Raw genomic sequence first — 20,780 nt, 5'->3', positions numbered from 1 at the left:
CTATAGGAAGCCTAAGACGAGAGGATCCCTTGACAAGTTCAAGACCAGCCTTGACATAGTGAGAAATTCTCAACACAAAAACCAAACAAATGAGACAGAAGATCAACAAGGAAACAAAAGGCTTTAAAAACAACGTAAACTTAGTCAAGTGTGGTAGCTCACGCCTCTGATCCTAGCACTTGGGAGATGGCGGTGAGGGACTACTGCAAATCTGAGACTAGACCAGGCTGCATGGCCAGTTCCAGGCCAGCTTAGGAAAAAGGAAAATACTATGAACTAATTAGACATAACAGAGATAAACAGATCAGCCAAGCAAGAGCGATAAAACACACACACACAAATACCAATGAAAACTGTTCAGACCTTGGGTTCGGCTGTTGTTATAATAGCAAAAGCATAGACAACAAAAAATAAACTGGTCAGCATCAATATTTAAAAGCTTTGAGCTGGGCATTGTGGTTTGAATCTCTAATCCAGCACTTAGGGAGTAGAGACAAGATTATGAATTCCAGGCTAGCCTGAGATGCATAGTAAGACCCTATCTCAAAACCCCAAACTGATTAAAAAAAAAAAAAAACCAAACCAAGATTTTAAAATATTGAGCCCAGAATGATGGCATATTCCTGTAATCTCAGCGTTCAAGAAGCTGAGGTGGGAGGACTAAGTTTCAAGCCAGCCTGGTCTACATAATGAAGCCCTAACTTTAAATAAAAAAGAAGGTAGAAACCTTTTGTGCATTAAATGACATTCTCTAGAGGATCTCAACCTATAGGTTGCAACCCCTTTAATGGGTCAAATGACCCTTTCACAGGGGTCAATTATCAGATTTCCTGCACATCAGATATTTACATTATGATTCATAACAGTACCAAAACCAGTTATGGAGTAACAACATAATTTTATGGTTGGGGGTCACTGCAACATGTGGAACTGTATTGAAGGGTTGCAGCATTAGGAAGGCTGAGAACCATTGCTCAAGAGAGTAAAAGGACAGATGAGAGAAAATTCCTGATTTTGCTTCTGATAAAAATTAATATTCAGAATACGTAGAAATATATATCAACAACACGCCAATTAAAAATGGATAAGTTACCTAACTAGCCGTTGCTCCTACGGAGGGAAAGCTAACAAGAGTTCCAAGCTCATGCAAAGATGACCACACCCTGGGCTGGAGAGATGGCGCAGCAGTTGAGAGCACTGGCTGCTCCTACAGAGGACCTGGGTTCAGTTCCCAGTGCCCACCATGGCAGCTCACAACCGTTTGCAACTCCAGTCCCAGGAGATCCAATGCTGTCTTCTGGCCTCCAGGGGCCAAGCACCACATGTAATCCCAGACATACATACAAATACACAGACATACGTACAGGCAAAACATCCATAGACATAAAATCATTTTTTTTTTGGTTCTTTTTTTCGGAGCTGGGGACCGAACCCAGGGCCTTGCGCTTCCTAGGTAAGCGCTCTACCACTGAGCTAAATCCCCAGCCCCCATAAAATCATTTTTTAAAAGATAAAAAGTTTTTAAGATGACTAAGATCTTTACTTTTTAGGGAGATGAAAGTCTACAATGAGATTCTCACACTTAAATCAGCTGTGGTTAGCATGTACACAAACAGAGTCAGAGGCACTACTCTGAGGTGGGAGAACCGGCTCCCTGGCACACTGCTGCTGTGATGTAAAGGGCTTAAACCTTGGAAAACTTTTCAGCAGGTCTCAAGAAACCGAACACAGGCTTCTCATCCAATCCAGAAGTATCACTCCTAGCACTGAAAAGAGGGCCTGGACTGACATTGTGTTCATGAGTGTTCAAAGCATTAGAGTTCACAAGTCTCAAAGAAGGAAATGACCTGTATCTATTAACAACACAGGAATGAATAAATGTGCCATATACATAGATATGTATATATATGTATGTGTGTATATATATACATATATATATGCATACAGACATACAGGCACACACACATAGATATACATATACAATAGAATATTCAGTTATAAAAAGGAATAAAATTCTGATACACTGCACATGATGGAACTTGAAAATATTAAGACAAATATTGTATGTTTCTACTTTTATGAAGTCTAACAAATGTACAGGTATTGAAGGTAGACTCTATGCTCCTTCTGAGAGAAGAATTGGCAGTTATATAATAGACACAGGACTTCTGTTTAGGGTGTTGGCTCATAACAAAAATGTACATAATACTACTGAGACATACTTAGTATGGCTGTAATGAGAAATTTTGTGTTACGTGTATGACGTTTTTAAACTGGCAATGCGATGTGTGGGTGTAACAGGCATGGAAGTGGCAGAGGTAGCCAAACCCTTGTGGTAGCCTGGCCTCCAAGGCTTGTCTGTTATCTGTGCCATGGCTTCTCATGCTCTCCAGCCAGCCTCAATGGAAAGGCTGTCTGTATACATGGGGTAAGAGCCTGTGATCAGCTGCCCTGACCTTGACTTCCAACCTGCAAGGTAATCATGAGAGATCAGAGCTCAGGGCTTGAGGGGCAGGAGGCAGGGCTGTACAACACAGGGTTATCGGGCCTCAGGGGTCAGAGGCCAAGGTGATGGGCTAGGTGAGTGACAGGAGGCCAAAGAAGTCTGAAGGTCTTGTCCAGTTGAGCATCCTGTCCTTAACCCATGCTCTGCTCTTTCACCTCCCCTCAGGCTGGAGGGGACAGTGGCATGGCATTCCTCATGGAGTTAAGGAGTCCCCAACACCAATGATACCACCAGCCCAGGGTAGTGAAGACTGGGCATCCCTGGGGACTATATGTTGTAGCTTCCATGGCGTGACAGGTATGTGTTCTCTCCTCAGAAACAGACTGAATTTGATCTGATTACTGTGAAGGACCGGCCAGTCTGGGATGCTGTCTGCCATGTGGAAAGGCCAAACCTGCCACACATCATCTTGATGGCCAGCTGCCAGGCACCAGGAGAGCCTCTGGAGCCTCGCTGAGCCCAGAACCTGCCGCCACCCCAACCACCCTCTGCCTGACACTTCTAAGCAAGTAGCTATGGTTTCTCATCAGCCTATCCTCCCACAGTGCGGGACCTTTCCTTGGCCTCCCAAGGACAAACCGTTCAGATTGCATATACCTAGACTCAGAATCACGTTGTTAGCATACACAGTTAATAAAGCATCCTACCACAGACATTCTCAATACATAGGAACTCAGCTACCAAAGCAGTACAACTCTGACAATGCCATGTCTGTTCTCTGGGAAGCTGAGGCCACAGGGACCCTCATCCTCTGCGCAGTGGGAGTCGCAGGCATGCTCAGAACTGCATCAGGCCTGACCCTACTTGTCTTCTCAAGGGAACAGACTGTTGGAAGAGATCTCTGCGTCACTGAGTGGAGGCAAGCCACACTTTGTGCCAGGCTTGTCTTGTGTTCTGATTGACACAGAACCCACCGTTACCCTAGGTTCTGAACACAGCCAAGCTGTGGCATCACCATTGGATGCTAACCTCTCTCTAGTTAACTGTAACTCTGCTTTTTATGGAGTTTGAATCATGGACCAACTTCTCCATTATCAGATCAACTAAAGAAACCATTGTAAAGCCCAATCTACTGGCCTGTATGCTCCCTTCAAGTCAAACTCCGTTAGAACAAAAGGAAAGCGGTCAAAGTAGAGCCAGTTGCTGTGGTTTTGGCCACCACAGTGCTCAATGCCTCCTGCAGGTCAGAAGGAAGTACATGGTGGCTGGTAGGAAGAATGAGGCTGAAGGGCTTCGGAGAGTTGAAGTGACTAGAGCTCTCAGTGGTCTTGAGCACAAAGGCCTGCAGGTGACAGTTCTGGCAAAATGCCTTTGTCACACACCAAGGGCCTGGCCAGCTACTGGTTTCAGGATCCAGAGGTGCTGGGCATCCCTGGACAGAACCCCCTGAGGACATTTTTAAAGTTCCACATGTATATTCCCAGCCTGAGAAACAAGTACTCTATCTACTTTGCCTAAGCCTCGTGTCTTTTTAATTAAAATCACAAGAAATGGTGCCTTTGAAACAATGGAAAACTTGCTTAGGGAGCTGTACTAAACCTTAAAGCCCCAGGCTCTCCTAGACTGGCTTCTCTGAGAGCAGTAGGCAAAGCAGGGCAGGGGAAGGAAAGGACAAACAGGCTGTGTCACCCATGGCCCCACTTACCTTTTGGAGACTCCATCAGGAGGATGAGAGCTTTGACTAAGAAGGCAGAGGTCAACTTCTAGGTGTTCTCCCTCCCCCTCCCACGGGAGGGGAATAGTTTAAGGATGATGGAGGCCTTCAGCCTTTTAGGAAAGAGGGCTTTCTTTGTAACCCAGGGTCCTGGAACTATTATGTTTCTCCTGCTCTTCCTGTCCCCATAGGGATGGCCTCACATTTGTCTTAGATTGAGGTGTTGTTTTGTTTTTTTGACTACTTGGCAAGTTTTGCAGCCTATTTTTGTATCCTTTCTGTTTGGGGAGGGAAGCTATTTGGCCCCAAACCTTGAGGAGTTGGAAAGAATGAATGGTGAGTGATTGTTTTCCTTCAGAGAACAGATGCCTGAAAATTTTCCTTTAGTGTTTGTGTATGTGAAGATTTATATACCATATATGCAGGATACATACTTATTTGATACTTTATTCATAAAACCATACTTCTTATGTACACTTGAGCTTCATGTGGATGTCCTAGGGGAAGTAGTCTGTGTGTGAGGAGAGGACAGTACACTGGTCAGCTGGAGCTGCAGAGGAAGCCATCTCCTAAGAAAGCATCTATATGTCACTTGAGTGGAGGTGTGCCTGCTGGGCCTCACCTCCAGAGCCCGGCTGCACTGGCCAAATGGTAGACTCTATAAAAATGTCTGAACAATTTACATGGAACAGAAACATTAAGTTACTTGGGGGACATTATGCAGGACACAGGAGCCTAGTCTCAGGCACTAGTCAGTCTTCTGGATGGGAAGATGCAGTAACACTGGCCCCACCACATCTTTCTCAGAGCTGGATTGTCCAGGTAAGGAGTACATTAGACTAAATGCACCTTGCTTCCTTTGCTCTTGGATGGGTAAGGGAAACCATGGCTTGGCCCTTGTTTGACAGGTAATGGTGAGGGAGGCAGTCACGGAGTAGGCACTTCAGGGAAGGGCTTTGGATACCAAGCATGAGTGCACGGATAGAGGAGTTGGGGTGACATCACAGTGGCCTTGTACAGTTGGAAGCTCAAGTTGTTCTGTGTCTTCAGTAGAAGTCTGGTTGCTGAATGAGGTGGAATGCGCTACTCCTCGCAAGATGTGCTTTGTGAGGGGCGAGCCTTGCCCATCCTCTGCATTCACTTGGATTTACCAGAGGCAGTACATTCTAAGTGTTCTTTGTTGCTGGTCTTATGCTAATTTTTTTTCTACTCACATATGTTTGTCAGTTCAGTTATAAACCAGAACCAATTCTAACAGAAACCTAAACTTATACATAAGCTTTGCATATTACTTGTAATTTTTTGATCAGAGATTTTTCTTTTGGGAGGTGGGTGTGTTAGTTTTGGGATTCCTTTCCCTAGATGACTTTGAGGTCTATTAGTGACTGTCCTTGCACTTTTCTCTTGGCTGAGTGACTGTGGCTTACAGGTGAACAAAGTACCTTAGCCCAAGGGCACCTTTCCCTCTTTAAGCACAAGGAGAGTTGGGTGGGAGCTGGTAGGCAGCTACCTGTATCCTCCACGCTGTCCCCAGCCAGCCTTGGGTATGTGCTACCAGAAAGCACTCTCCAGACCCAGATGGCTCTCAGATTCTACTTGTTCTGTCAGTAGCTATGTCACACCTGTGTCCCCTCCTCCCTGCTGGCCCTAGGACATCTGTAACACAGCAGCTACCTTGTGTGGAGGACAGGAGTTGGGGAGCAACCTTTCTGATTGGAGACTGATGTTGTCCTCCAGGTGAGTGTTGAGCTGTCCCTGTCTTGAGCCATTGCCTTTTGTCTTCCTAGTCTCTACAGGGACCAAAATCCTCAGATTGGAGCAGCTCAGTCAGTTCCACTGTCACAGCCCACATGTATAAAGGAACTTTCTGGAAAACCAGCCAAGAATATCCTAAAACAAAACTTAGAATTTGTGTTTTCCCTAAAGCCACTTTGCAGGTGAACTTATATCACATTCATTTGCAAGGCTCAGTTTTCTGCAGGAGTCTTCTAGATACACAAAGGTCTTTGGTCAACTCATCCTGGCCAAATTTTGGCATGCTGCCTGGTTTTTCCTTTACCAGCCTTCTCTTTGGATCCCTGATTTAGCTTCCTCTTCTCCCTTAAGAGCACACTGTTCACCACCATCCTCCCCAGCCCTTTATGAGGTGATTTCCATGTTTTATATAGCACCGAAGCCCACAGGCCTTTCTAAGCCCAGGTCTTCCTGAGACTTCAACCTGAATTTCCACACTGCAGTTCCTTCTGCCTTACAGTGGAGCAGGGAAGTTACAAATTCCTACATATACTCCAGGCTCATAAGGCTATTGGGCGGCCTTCAGTGGAATGCCTGGTTTAGTTCTGATTGAGTAATGACAGAGCTGATACAGTACTGCCTGCTGCTGACATTGCTACTGGCTTACTAGCTAGAAATCTAGAAGGAATTGAGTCCTCAGAGTCTATTTCTGCCAGAGTCTCTGTTCCCTAGTGGCCAGGCTGGCATCTAGGTAGTGGCAAGCCCAAATGTACTCAGAGTCCGGAACCTGTACTTAGTTGTGGAGTAAAAGCAGTTCAGAGGGTGAGTGGTCCTAGGACTGAGCCTGCTTTGTGGGGCTTCCTGAGTGTTTGTCAACACTAGCCAGCAGTCCTATGAACCTGGACCTCCAGACTGGAAAACCAAGACAGGTTTTTCTAGTCTAGGGCCTAGCAGGAACATCTCTTCCCAACTCCCTAAAGTCTGGAGCAGGGATGTAAATCCAGAGTACACGTGGGCTGGCTTCTACAGACTTAGGCAGACTGGTTGCTACAAGAAGAGGTAGGCACCCGCTTCCTTGGTTCTTCAGTTTCTGAAGGAACTGACCAGATTCAGTGTAGTCACTACTCTGTCGTCTCTGTCCTCCTCGAGATAGACCTTGCTGCTACTCTGGCAGGAACCAGGCAGAACAGAGGGAGAATAGCTATTTGGCAGAGACTGTTTCCTACATGGTGTCTTCCTGCTGTTTACAAGGGTGGGCAGATGGCAAGTCAGGACACCTGAGAGGGGCCTGCACATTTACCTGCCTGTTTTGTCAAGAGGCTGGCAGGATGTGCCCATAGATGGGTGCCTGCATGGTAGTAGCTTTTTTTTTTTTTTTTTTTTTTTTTTAAATCTATGCCTTTTGACATGTTCCCTTCCATGGAAAGTAGGTGATTCAGTTGAAGGTGAAATGCCTAGATTAAGCCTGCTCAGACACTGACTATAAAAAGAGCTGCAGTGCTGTTCTTCTCAACAAGTCCCAGAAGAGTCCAGGAGGCGGAAGTCTCTTATGTGGTCCCAGTTAACATGCAGTTTGTGCTTAAGAGAGATCTTGTTCCTAGCCCCTGTCCACACAGCTTGGTCCCGTTCTTGTAGCCCCATGTGAGAAGGTTGGCTGCAGTGAGAATTAACAGCCATTCCTCAGCAGGGTTCCAGCATGAGTTAGGTCGCTCTGTGAAATCGGGTGGGCCAATGGTCACTCAGGGCACGGGTCTCTCATGGTTCTGAGTTGCTGGCTTTGTTCAGCTCTGCCAGGAAGGTCAGGCTGTGTCATAATTGTTATTAAACAGAGAAAACAGCCGACCGCTTGGCCTCCATGGACTATTGTTCTTTGAGTTGTCCTGACATAGCCTTGGGGAATTGGGGAGGCAGCCAAGGGCCTGTAGTGTCCTTGCTTCTCGGTTCCTGGTCCCCAGCACCTGCTCTGTGTTCTGATCTCAGTGTGGATGGCTTTGTTTTCAGGGGGCCTGACTGCTGAGAAGTGTGATTTGAACAGTCTGCCTTTGGTGTGCTTCCTGTCTCCCAGAAACAGCTGAAGCGACTGTCCTGGTGCTAAGTGAGGGTTACCTGCTACTGCGGCCAGCTGTGAAGGCAAACTAAGAAACAGCATATTCTGTCACATAGACTTTGTAGAGAGGGTATTTCCTGTGTGGCCCCGGCTGGCCTCCCACCTGAATGGTCTGCTTACTGTGACCAAGCTGGCCTCAGACTTGGGTGCTCTCCCTGCCTCTACCTCCCAAGCACTGAGTTACAGGCATGGGCCACACCTGCTGGAGTGTAAGAATCATTCACCCTGGCAAACATTTGAACAGAAAGATGGCCTTTGCTTTTGGTGTGGGCTGTGTGTGTTGTGAGAGGTGCGAGGATGACCTCTTCAGGCTGAGTATCCGGGCCTCCTAAGGTCCCCCATGGGGATGCTGCTATTTCCAAGATGCAAATTGCACATTTCGTAGATTTTTGTATCTGCAAATTTGGATAAGGGATGGGATGAGGGACAAAACTGCTTGTGTAGTTTAAATGGGCCTCAAGTGGTACTTCCAATCTTTTAACTGTTCCTAAATAAAAATGTAGACACTTCTTATCTGCTGACTTTGTGTGTGTGTGGGGGGGGGGAGGAAATTAATAAACAAAAATCTAAAATCCCTTCTATTGATTCTTGGGGCTGGGGGACAAAGCTGACCCTTAAAAGTAATAGGTGCTGGGGCTCCCCTCAGCTCCCCAGGATGATATTCCAGTTCTTGGAATTCTCTGTCTTCTGCATCCCCAAACTCACTGTGATGGATGGCTTCTATGCAAAACTGTGCTGAGTAAAGCAAGTCTGATCTTAGTGCCAGAAACTATGGGGTGTGAGGACGTGGGCAAGTTTTCCTGTGTTCCTTTCTTTCTGTGGTGAGAGGAGAGTTGTCAGTAAAGCATGCTGTTTGTAAGGAGGGCCCGTCACTATGCGGGACCCAGGGGCTTTCTAGAGAACCAGTGTCAACCCCACACCTCCAGGCTTCATAGCAACTGTTGTCGGGATGACCTCACTGGCCATAAAGAAAAGAGGACACCCCAAAAGACAGCCACCTCGGAGTGAAGGGCTAGCAGTTCTACAGCATCAGGATCTGTTCTTGATTTGTCCTTTCCCAAGGCCAGCTCAGTCCTAAAGAAGTGTGTTGAATCTAAGCGCCAGGTCACAGGACTGACTAAACCAGTGTAATACCATAGAGCTATCTTGAGTCCTTGGCGGGCAGGTTCAGAACACACTGGGTGGAGATGGCAGCTCTGACTTGCTCGGAAATGGAGCGATCTACTGACAATCAAAGCGCTCAGCGCCAAGCACGGCTGTCACACAGCACTACTGAGTACCAGAAAACATGGCTCCTACCCTTCTCCTAGGCCACAAGACTCAAGTATGAACTCAGAGCTTCTGAAGATCTGACACATTCCACCCACCACTTCCTGTGTGTGGAAGGATCCCTCCCCCTCTGTGATGGGACAGGAAAACTTTAGATCGGTAGTTCTCAGCTTTTCTAATGCTGCGGCTCTTTAATAGGTCTCTCATGACCACCTCTAACTAACTTTGCTGTTACAAAACATAAATATCTGACATGTAGGATGTCCGATGCACAGGTGGAAACCACTGCGTCAGATGAAAGCCACAGACCCAGACATCACCTCAGTACTCATGCCATGTGACTTAAACCAGCTGGTTCAGCACGTGGTACACTGCTTCGCTGTGGCCTGGTTTTTGTCCTGCTCCAGCAGAGGGCTACAGGAAAGGCTCAGAAGGAGTAACAGGCCTCCCTCAGCATGGTGGGCAGAGCTTCTGACTGGCAGTTAGAGGCGAACAAGAGCAGCACCTGGCAGCACATAAGCAAATGTGACTGCTCTGAAGTAGTTTCTGTGCAGTGGGAGCTGAGCTCGCTCCTTGGCGGGGGTGGACTTCAGCAACACCATTAGAAGGTGAGGGGGCAGAGGGGGCATCACATTTTAGAGCCACAGGCAAGAACTCTGTGACTTCCCAAGTCTCCAGGGAGATTATACCACACTTGCTTCAATTCCCAATCACCATGTTCTCCTGAGCCCCCCAAAACCAAACGAGTTAAAAGAAAAAGGACATGAGGATGATTTATTTGGCAGTCAGATCTTAAGAGGGCAGCAGAACTAGCAAATGGCCAACCCTGAGCCCAAATGTGGGCAGTGGGTTTGCGTGTGCTGAATGCTGGCTATGCTGAGGCACCTTTGCACCCACAGGCCTGGACCCCACCCTGTCCTCAGAGGTGAGGCTTACCTTCCCATCTCCTTTGCATCTTTTTACCAACCACACAGAGACTACCAAGCAGCAGCTTCATTTGGTGCCTACTGCCTGACTCCACTTACCCATGTCTCCATTCCTTTGGGAGAGCATAATGAGCCTTCCTTGCCATAAAAACAAAAACGCTCACCAGGGTAGACATCGATTTTCTCTCTTTCTGCCCCTCCACCCTTCTGGACAGTGCCCTCTTCCAGTAACAACACCCCATAGAGCTGCTGTTCCTAAAGGCTCTATGCTGGGTCTTCCCTTCCAAGGTGAGGAGCAGGACAGAATAACTTAGTCACAATACCACTGAGAAGAAAAAAAAATAATACTGCTATTTATCATGATCCCCTGTATCTTTCAGGCTGGGTAGTATACCCAGCCGTGGGCAATGTGCCCTTGTGCTGTCTTCCTCCTCAGGCAGAGCAGAGCCTTCTCCTTACAGGCCCTGCATTCCTCTGACCTGGCTCCAGGGCCAAGCCTCAGGGCATCTACTCTTTCACCCTGACCAGCTGTGGTTTTAAAGCTACAGGACAATGTAAACTTTGTTCCCCTGGCCCAGCAAGGCTCTTCTTCCTCCTCCTCTTCCTCTTTCAGGAATGTGTCAGCAGCTCCTTGAAGCTTCCTATGCCACCAACTGAGGCAACTTCTCTTTCCAAGGGGCTTCAGCCCTAGTCCTGGCCCAAGATGGAGGGACCCACCTCCACATTCAGGGCCAGATGTGTGTGCTTAATGCGAGACACAGTACAGTTTTTTGCCTTCACCCAGAGCTGGGCATGGAGGCCCAAAACAGTACATCTCATTAATGGCTTGGTTTTGTCTAGCCTTCACCGCTGGAATCCAGGCTCCAGGCTGTGAGACCAGGAAGGCTTTACAGTAGACCGCTCCCAGAGAACCCAGTTCATGGCATTCCACAGGTGGCAGCGCCTGCTGCTCTCCAACAAGGTAGGGGCATGACTAGAGGCGGTTGTCTCCATTGACCCGAGTCCTTCTTGGGGCCCTGAACAGAAGTGAAGTGTCCTTATTGGCCTTGCAGCCAGACAGGACAACCCAAAAGCAGTTACTGCTTTTCCACATAGGAGGAAGCCGTCAAAGGACTGCTGTTCTTTCTGGCCCCAGCACCCTTCCTCCAAGGCCCCAAACTGGCCAGTTTCCCTGTCATTCCCTCACCTTCGTTCCCGACTGTCAAAATGGTCTGCGAGATGCTCCTGCGAGATGCGGAAGTCTTCAAATGGCTGCTGGTATCTGGCTTCAAAGGACCCTTCCCGGGCCCGGACATGGAACAGCTGGCTGGAGGCATCTGAGGCCCGTTCCCTTAGGGATGTACCACTGAAAGGGCTGAGGTCACCATTCTCCTGCTCGGCAAGGGAAGTGCACAAAAGCTGAGGTGTCTTCTGTATCTCAGGGGCTAGGACTGAGCTCTCTGCTCACTCTGCTGTAGCTATTACCTTAGCAGGGAAAATGTCAATCTTGATGAGCAGGGAGGCCAACTCCAGGTCTTCACTGTAGTTGTTCTTCAAAGGCACTGCTCTGTATCCTAGGAGAAATACCTGGCTCTCAGCCTAACAGGTGTCACGCAAGTGGATAAGCCCCACCCTGACACCAAGATGTTACGTTAAGGAAGATTCCTCACCTGTCTTCAGGCCTTTTACTGGGAAAGTAGCCTGAGCCAAGAAGTTCTGGTCACTAAACATGTCTTCCTCATACACCACAAAGCGCAGAAAGGCAAACTCTGGGTTACTGATCTGGAAGTGGAAGGGCTTTGCAGGCCACACAGGGTTCAGTCCATTGTCCACTGTGAAAGCAAGGGCAAAAGCTGAGGCCACATCAAGGGGGTGTGATGACTGGTAGAGAGGTCCGTACACCCCAGGAAAATAACTGGAAATGGGGGACAACCGACTGACCTACAAACTCTGTCTTCTGCTTGGTGCTGTCGTACTCTGCCCCAGCCACTTCAATCTCCACGAAAGGACACACAATACCCCGGCCATTCTTCGGCAGATGCCTGGCCCCCAGCACCTGTGAGGCAGACAGGCAGAGACGGGGTGAGGACTGTTGACCCCAACATCCTCACAGCAGAGGCTTGAGGAGCACATCAAGGAGGAAAATGTGCCATGGAGGCAGTATGCCCCCTGCTGGGCCCTGAAGGTGCTGGCCATTAGGCCCCTCACTGTTCCACTCCAGAGCAAGCTGTTGACTGTGAAAACCTGAGCTCTAGCTAAGGGTCATACGCACTTTGCAGTCCATTTCACATTAAATCCATGTCTGTTGCAATGTGAGAATCTTTTAATTTATTCCACTTTAGGAGAAAAGTCTGGGAAGAAGCAGTCCACCCGTCCCCCTGTGCTCCTGCTGGCCACAGGCTAGCCTTATTTTTTCCAGACTCTGTTGAAGCCACCTCTGCTGATTCCCACAGCAAGGGCTAGGCTGACCTTGATCATAGCTCTTCACCAGACATGTACTGGGGAGCTCTATTCTAGGAACTGGTTAAGGAAACAGGCTGCTTGGTCATGCTCTAGCAAGCCCAGGTCTGGCTTGGTTCTGCAGACAGCAGCCTGGCTCATTGCAGACCCTTTAGCCTGATTTGTGCCACTCTGACCAGGTTCCTCCTGCCAGGTAGTGACTTTCACAGGTTAGGCTTAGATTGACAGCCTAACTCTTTTGTGCCCAAACTGGCCATGATCAGCCATGCTACCTTTGGGATCCCAACCCTCACAAAGCTCGTAGCTCCCCATCTCAGATGGTTCTACTTCAAGCTCGAGAACAGTTCAAGATAAGTTCCCTTCCCCCACACAGGACAGCACTGCAGCTCACCTCTGGTGCTGCCCTCTCCCACTTGTGCTGATCCACCTGGTCAATATCAATATTCTTCATAGCCCTCTCCCGCCCTGAGGCACCCAGATAAATATACCCACCTCAATGCAAATGACACAGGGCTCCAGACCTCGGAGACTGCTCTTATCAAAGGGGTCAAAGGCTTCATCTCTCATGGTGCTTGGCTGCAGCACATAGCCACAGTGTCCACCAGCCATGAAGAGGGCCTGGTTCATCTGCATAGGCTTGTCTGGAAGAGTGGGATTACAGTACATTCTAGCGGAACTGCCCTAAGTGTCTCTCCCCACCCACAGAGGATCCCCTCACCTGGGGTCTGAAAATTGAGAGCTACAAGCTGGCTGCCACAGATCCACATGGGCAGAGGGTCATAATTGGAGGAGTCCAGCCTCTGACCCTTAGGGTAGATGCGAGAGAGCTGCAGCCGGTTGTACTGGAGGAACTTCTTGCCTTTGGCCTTGTTCACATACTTCTCAGCCTTGGTTTCCGGAAAGGAGGACATGTCCCGGTAACAAGCGCGTTCTGTGCCAATCTCTGAGCCAAACAGTGAGAGCATGTATAGAGCGGCCCCCTTGTGCAGTGTATGTAAGGGAGAGGGCATTAAACACCACTCTCACACCCCCAGCCCCTCGGCGCATGCACACCACACCTGGACCCAGCCTTACTCTCTTCGTCAAAGGGAACAGGCCGGCAGTAGACCACGAGCTCGGAGAGCTCCAAGGCGATCTTCTTCCTCCTCTCCATCATCTTCCCCTCAGTAAGCTGGAGACACACACAAGGCCCAGGCTGAGCCCTGCCCAGGAGAAGGAAGCTCCTGCCAGCCTTGGGTACACATTCACTTCAGATGTTCTGAGGCCCTCTCCTCTCCTTGCACATTTTAAATACCAGCAGACAGTAAACAAAACTACTGGCTGCCAGTTTCATCCAAAAAAAATATCTTTTCCTTTGTCTCCACAGATACACTTGTTCCCCCACCATAACTTAATGTCCCAAATGACCTCACATGGAGCGAAGGTGGGCAAGGCTTTCCCAGTAATGCTTTCTGATTATTCTTTACCTAGCCTCATCCTTCAGCAAAAACAATGCTTCCTGATTCCTTAAGGCCTTAGGCCCACTTGGCAATGTGTGCCTTAGACGATCTTACCACCTCATGTCCTCCATGGCTAACACAACCTTCCTCTACTATCCCTGACCTTAGCTGCAGCCTACTCAGACACTCCCCACACACCTCTTGGAGGATCTAGCCCTTCAGCCCCTGTATCTTTCAGTACCCTGCCCTCCAGGACACACTAACAAAATCCTCTAGTCACAAATCTGCTCACCAAATGCACTGGGGCACAGCCTCTAAGTAGAGGTTCCTACACGTCTGCAATGCTCCACCAGGCTCAATGGAAGAGGTCTCCTCCAACAATGCAAGCTACCTACTCTCCACCAAGGCCAGCTCCCAGCTCTTCATGCTAGTCACTCTAAACTCCCTAGGACCCACTGCCATCCAACCTTGTCATGCCACTAAGAGACCTCAGTTGTGTCACTAGGAGTATCTGCTGCTTTGCTAAAGCCAATGGACAGCATTCTTACCACACCTCTGTGGCCCTCAGCTAGCCAAGCTCCACTGCTGTGGGTGGGTATCTGCAACTTCTCTGCCTCCTGTCCCAGACCCCCACCCTGTTACAAATGTTTCCCTAAACCCTCTTCTTACCTTTACCATCTCATCTCTTCTAAGCCTGATTCCACTCCTGCTGCCAGCCCAGGACCCCTCTTCTCTTAGCTCTGGCCTTTACTCTTTCAGGTGATCCACAGTATTTAATGTTCAACATTTCCTAAGTCCATCCATCACAATCCTGTCTTGAGTCTGTTCTTCTGGGCACCTTATCTAAGGCCAGGCCACATCAGTTACCCTCGCTAGAGGAGCTAGCCGGGGAGTTGGAGGCCTTGGCTCCTGGGCAGGCCCACGAGTGCCCTCAAAGACTGCAGCAGCACCTTCTAAGCTCTGGCAGGTTCTCACCCTGGCATCTGCAGTCTGGGCAACTTCACGGATCTTTTTCACCCAGTCCTGCAACTCCTCCTGTGAGTCAGCGGCAACGTCTAGGGACCACTGAGCCACTGACGGCATGCTGATGGAGAAGACGAAGAGCCGGTTGTTTTTGCCCTCAGGACGAATGGCTGTTGGGGGTAAAATAATACAGGGCTAAGAATGCTCTCATTTTGTTCTTTCTGATGCTGTGAACCCTTCAATATAGTTCCTCATGCTGTGGTGACCCCCCAACCATAAACCATTTCATTGCTACTTCATAATTTTGCTACATTTATAAATCATAATGTAAATATCTGATATGCAGACCCCGTGAAAGGGTTGTTAGGCCTCCAAAGGGGTTGAAATGCACAGGCTGAGAAGCACTGCCCTAGACACTAGCTCAAAGGAATTCGTTCCGTTTCTTCCTAGCGGTACTTACAAACAGGCAAAACTGGTACACAGCTCCAGTCCACAGAGGAGTCTGCTGTCAGACATATATACCGTAGTGGCTGTGGTGCAGCCAAGGCTCCAACCCATCTGACTCATACCTCTTCCATGGAGCCATGTTTTGTAACCCCCACCCTAACCCATCTCCAAGCTCCTGTCCCAACCCTGTGGTCTAAACCATTAGGACTGGATGTCAGCTTGTCGGGGTCTCTGCCAACTTTTGACTCCATTGTACCTGGCACAGAGTAAAATTTACAGATGACAAAGGAGTCTGCGATTTCCAGAGTGGAAGAGTAGCCTCTGGAGACTCAGCCACTGGCTTCCTCTCCAGGAGCAGACAGAGTCACAAGGACACCCTGACACTAAGAGGAATCACGGGCTAGGAACTGGAGCTCACCGATCTGGCAGGCTGGCACATCTAAGACCCCTCGCAGCAAGTCCCCCAGTGGGCTGTTCTCATCCAGATGCTGTAGGAGGCAAAACCACAGGATGGTCAGCTGGCTGCTGCGTGCTCAACTGAGGGGATTTTTGACTATCTTTGGTATATTCACGACCAGCCAAGCATGACATACGTACAATAGAGACTAGAGTGTGGCCACACAGGATGTGTGGCTCACAGATGACAGGAAGGCCTGGGTGTGATAGACACATCAAAAGAGAACCTGGGGTCAGGGAAACAAACCTGTGACACTGTGTGTTTGCAGACATACCTCCCTCTCCGGCTCTAGGATTGCTGGATTGATCATCTCTTCCACATAGTTTGAGGGGAACCACAGCTGCTTCTTCCCACCATAGTCCCCACGCCACCTGTGGAAGCCACAGGGCACTGACTCCAGCACCCACCCCGAACTCTCAAGATCTTCTTGGGGGATTCCCACACATAAGGCAAGCCAAGGCAAACACTGCTCGTGAACAGGAGACAAATGCTCAAAGCATCTGTCACAAGGGCTTTCAGTGCCAGCTCCACAGGGGCCCTGGACTCCTGTACCACCACACCACAGGCTCTCTAGCCTGGACCGCCTATCTTACCAGCCACCATCTTGCTTTTCCACATTCTGGATGATGGCGCTCTTGGTAAAAGTCAGCTCATCCTCTCTCTGGGCCTTGTAGTCGAAGAGAGCTTTTACTGCACACTGCAGAGGTAAGACAATGGGGCCGTGTGGAGTAAAGCGGAGGGGCATGCCCCGTCACTCGACCCCGTACAGCACATGTACATACATGGGAAGCACTACTGTTGGCAAGTAACCCTAGACACAGTTCTCAATGCTGCCTTGTGCGAAGTTTCAGAATAAGCAGGATGGGAAGACACAGGGTTTTCTCCAGGGCAATTCTTGGCTGCCTAGGTGGACTGTGCAGGGTCAGCTCTCAGAAGTCAGGGCTGAGGTCCAGTAAGAGTAAGTGTGCAGTTCTGTGTAGCTCCCTACATAGTTAGGACCCTCACTTGTCGATGGTACTTTTTGCTAAGAGACAGGGCAATCTGCTACATTAAAGAAAAGGTCAAAACCAAGAAGATCTTCATGATGAAGGGACTGACTGGACAGTGTACCATGTGGCGCCTGATCTGCAATCCATGGAAGACATGGGGAGCACTTTGAAAGAACAGCGACAAAGGGCAGTTCTAACCCACGACACAGGGTCTATAAAGTGGCTGAGCTCTGGAGATTTATGGTCATTTGGCAACCACAAGTCTTACAATCTCTTGAGCCTCAGAAAACCACAACCAACACTTGCTTCTCCACACCTACCACAAACAGGCTTAGAATACAGAAATACAAGCCCCAAGCAGTAGGGGACCCCTCCTTCCTTGTGGCTTCCTGTGCCGAAGACAGATATTTACCTTGAAAGTTGGCATAGGGTTGGCCTCCACATAGAAACCAGGGTTGCGGCCCTCATACAGTGCCCCATAATCGGGTTCCTGGAAACAGGACACATTGCGATCTGTTACCCCAGAACTGAGGTAAACGCACCTGCTAGCCCCCAGCTGCTCAGTTTCTGAAGCACAGCTGGCCTCTTCTAGTCTGCCCCAGCTCACTGGCCCCTGGCCGAGTGCTATCTCCCCTCATCCCCCGATTTCAAGGGGAGGATGACTGTAGGGACTTGACCCACACACCTTCCTGAAGATGCTGAGTTACCTGCTACTGAGCTGCCACCAGCAATGCATACTTAATGATTTGCTCAGGAGCCGAGCCCAAGTCCAGGACACCTCTCCTGAATTCAGGAAACGGCATGACCCTGACTAGGTCATGTCACAAATGACATCTCTTAGCCAATCCTGTGTGAGATGCCTGCCTTCTACTAAAAACCACAACACTGGTCCAAGACCCTTGATAACCTCTGCAATACCAAGCCCATGGTCTTCCCTCCAGAACCTTCCCACAGAACAAAGGCATCTACACAATTACGCCTACCCTGCCCTCTGCCCCACACACTCCAGACCAAGCCCATGTGTTGTGCTCATGGGGATCCAGCTACTCACTATGGCTCAGTCATAGAGCCCCCATGTGAACCTGAAACACCTCAGGACGAGTTTTCAGCTCGCCCAGACATCGTACATTTTGAGTGTCCTCTAACTATCCTGGTGTACCCGGCCTCGCCCACCCCGCCTCCGGCCTTCTCACAGCTGTCCCAATCTTCTCCAGCGCCTCCTCGTTGATGGGGTAGCGCAGTTTCATTTTGCGGTACAGGGGATGCTTCTCATAGTAGCTGATGAGGTCGACCAGGCTGTCAAACTCAGAGTTCCCCAGCATCACAGTCTGGCCTTCCTGCTGTACTCGGCAGTGCTTGATCTTTCCCTCAGCCCTTCACAATGACAGGACAGTCAGCAAGAAGACGGCCCAGACCCCAGCAAGAGCCCACACCTGTCCAGCACGCCTCACCGGAAAGAGATGGCATAGGAGTTGGGCTCGTTGCGCTTCCGCACCAGGAAGGCCCCATCACGGGGTACTCGCATCAGCATGTGTTCAGCCTGAGCTCTAGTCAGGCTTGCGTGGTACCACCTGAAAGTCGACAGAGTTAGGCCCTGACCAGTCCTGCCCACACCCCTGCTCCCACCCACCAACCACCCTTTACTCACTCTTTGCTCTCATGGGCATTCGTCTGTGGAACAGGCTCTGAAAGGCGCATCTCAAACTCATTGCAGCGCAGGGGCACTTGCTGATAATGTGTGATGAGGTCATAGAGAGAGTCAAAGACAAGGTTATCTGTCAAGAAGAACTTAGGAGTCCCAGCATCCTGCCGGGAGTGGATACGGCAGTGCTGGACTTTCCCATTCCGCCTGAGGGAAGACAGGATGGGAGAGGCATCAAAAACAGGTCAGAGCTCCAAAGAATACATAACTAGGCAAGGCATAACATTTCAAAAAGGGAGGCCATTCTCAAAAGAAGCTTGGAGGAGGTCATACACAACAAACATTCACTGTAAGAATGAATTAATGTGGGGTTGGGGATTTAGCTCAGTGGTAGAGAGCTTGCCAGGGAAGCGCAAGGCCCTGGGTTCGGTCCCCAGCTCCGAAAAAAAAGAACCAAAAAAAAAAAAAGAAAAAAAAAGAACCAAAAAAAAAAAAAAAAAAAAAAGAATGAATTAATGAATTAATGTTCTACGGAAAACCTAGACCCAAGGCTGCAATGGTAACCAGTTCCCGTCTAGGTACAGCAGTCTATCATACACACGGACTACACATAGATATGGTGCTAGATGTGGGTTACCAGAAAGACAGCGTGTAGTCCCCCACGAAGGTCTCACTTTCTCGCACTAGGAAGGAGCCATCGGGAGCCCCAGTCTCTATGCAGTACTCGGTGAGCAGGCGCTCAGCAATGTGCCGCCCGTCTCGCCCAGCCCCGAGCTTCCCGTGGAACCACTTCTCGCTCGAGTGCAGCTCTGTGCTGCCACTGGCCTAGACAGGGTGACAGCAAAGACACCAGTGACTATCAAGTTCTCGTTCAGCTGAACCCACGCCCCTCAACAAGTCTACCTCCTTCGGCTCCTCTTCATCCTCATTTCCCTGGTCACTGCTGGTCTCCTCAGAGTAGTAGATCTTGCTGCTAGTCAGAACAAAGTAGTGGGGGTACCACTCCTGGAGGAGACCAAAGGGGACCCGTAAGCCAGAGTTCAACACACTGCCCCACCATGTCCAAGCTCAGCTAGACCTCACATGATTCACGGGGTCCTCCAAGTAGAGGATACCATTCTTGATGGAGTTACTGATGTCATTCTCGGAGTACATCACAGAGGTAGGCACCTCCTCATAGGCACTGCCCTCAGCCAGCTTCTTATGCTGTGGAAGCAGACCAGGTCATGGCAAAACCATTCCACACCTAGCCCCATCTCCTGACGCAAGGTTTCTACTTCCAACCTTAATCAGGATCTTCCTCTTGAGCTGGTTGGGAGAAGGGAGCCCATCAGCGGCAATGTCCACGGGCTTGGTGAGGAGCGTGTCACCGAGCACCTTCCTGAAGTGCTGGGCCATGTTCCTCTGCTGGGCAATGCTGCAGTGGTCCTCGATGGACAGGATGACAGGGTACCTGAAGGCAACGGGCCAGCACAGTGACACTGCTGAGAGTCATGCTGCTCAGACCTCAGTCCAAACATCCTTAGAGTGAAAGAGTGGAGTCGAGGGCCTGGGCACTCTGCCCACAGGACCCCTCTGAAGAGAGGGAGCCCCTGGAGTGGGCTGGGGGCTCATCAGGAGGCAGCTGGGAGGCAGCGGAAACCAAGAAGTGGCAAGTGTTACAGAAGGGAGCCTCTGAGATGCTGAGGCTACCCTAGCAAAAGGCTGCACACAAAATCGGTCGGGAAAGACAAGCAGCAGCCCTCAGATGGAGCTTGAGGACCCTTTCTGTGCAGTGGGGACTGCGGGCTTGGTGGAACCTAGCAACTGAGAACGGCTCATCTTTTCTGGGCAACGAAGGAAAAGGAGAAGATCCGAGAGCACAGTTACGGGCGTGGTTTTTTTGAGAATGAGATACGCTTCAGTGCTAGCCAGAGATGCCGGGAGCAGAGACAAGAACTCAGGAACCTGGCTAGAGTGAGAGCAGAGGAGACAGGAGAAGTGGGTACAAGGGGTCCCAGGAGTGAAAGGACTTTCGGAGGTTGCCCATGGCCTCCACATCTACTCACTCTGAGGCTACGAACGCGTGCTCCTTGATGGTGTGCAGGACATCTGAGAACTTAATCTTGGTGGTGAGGGTGTGCCCATGGTAAATGACTGGCATCCCATCTGGCCCATCCCAGCAGTCCACTAGGGAACAGTGTCATCATGGTCAAGCAGTAGGTCTCC

At 49.6% G+C, this 20,780-nt stretch overlaps 2 protein-coding genes across 12 annotated transcripts in view; one reads left to right on the top strand and one right to left on the bottom strand.

The window, feature by feature from the left end:
- Positions 1 to 8,573, top strand: part of Zhx3 (zinc fingers and homeoboxes 3) — a 109,016-nt gene extending 100,443 nt beyond the window's left edge. For 5 of the 9 annotated variants that reach the window (XM_087652353.1, XM_087652350.1, XM_087652351.1 and 2 more), the window contains one exon: positions 2,823 to 8,514. In XM_087652353.1, coding sequence (XP_087508479.1) covers positions 2,823 to 2,833 — 11 coding nt within the window. In that variant the 3' untranslated portion in view covers positions 2,834 to 8,514. 9 annotated transcript variants of the gene reach the window in all.
- A 1,444-nt stretch (positions 8,574 to 10,017) lies between these two features.
- The window catches only part of Plcg1 (phospholipase C, gamma 1), a 31,221-nt gene continuing 20,458 nt past the window's right edge, over positions 10,018 to 20,780 (bottom strand). The window contains exons 13-33 of one of the 3 annotated variants that reach the window (XR_015682116.1): positions 20,621 to 20,741; positions 19,857 to 20,025; positions 19,656 to 19,778; positions 19,476 to 19,577; positions 19,210 to 19,397; positions 18,579 to 18,779; positions 18,382 to 18,501; positions 18,124 to 18,304; positions 17,343 to 17,420; positions 16,535 to 16,638; positions 16,216 to 16,312; positions 15,903 to 15,972; positions 15,050 to 15,207; positions 13,710 to 13,806; positions 13,354 to 13,578; positions 13,128 to 13,276; positions 12,117 to 12,231; positions 11,846 to 12,007; positions 11,661 to 11,774; positions 11,383 to 11,567; positions 10,018 to 11,212 (exon numbers count right to left, since the gene is read on the bottom strand). Coding sequence is in view for 2 of the 3 variants with exons in the window: in XM_087649790.1 (XP_087505916.1) it covers positions 11,170 to 11,212; positions 11,383 to 11,567; positions 11,661 to 11,749; positions 11,846 to 12,007; positions 12,117 to 12,231; positions 13,128 to 13,276; positions 13,354 to 13,578; positions 13,710 to 13,806; positions 15,050 to 15,207; positions 15,903 to 15,972; positions 16,216 to 16,312; positions 16,535 to 16,638; positions 17,343 to 17,420; positions 18,124 to 18,304; positions 18,382 to 18,501; positions 18,579 to 18,779; positions 19,210 to 19,397; positions 19,476 to 19,577; positions 19,656 to 19,778; positions 19,857 to 20,025; positions 20,621 to 20,741 (2,777 nt within the window). In the remaining variant the exon portion in view is untranslated. 3 annotated transcript variants of the gene reach the window in all.

The sequence above is a fragment of the Rattus norvegicus genome, chromosome 3 (assembly GCF_021556685.1).
Source record: "Rattus norvegicus strain SHRSP/BbbUtx chromosome 3, alternate assembly SHRSP_T2T, whole genome shotgun sequence".
Taxonomy (NCBI): Eukaryota; Metazoa; Chordata; class Mammalia; order Rodentia; family Muridae; genus Rattus; species Rattus norvegicus.
The sequence above is the reverse complement of the archived record's forward strand: the minus strand, read 5'-3'. Positions and strand labels throughout refer to the sequence as shown.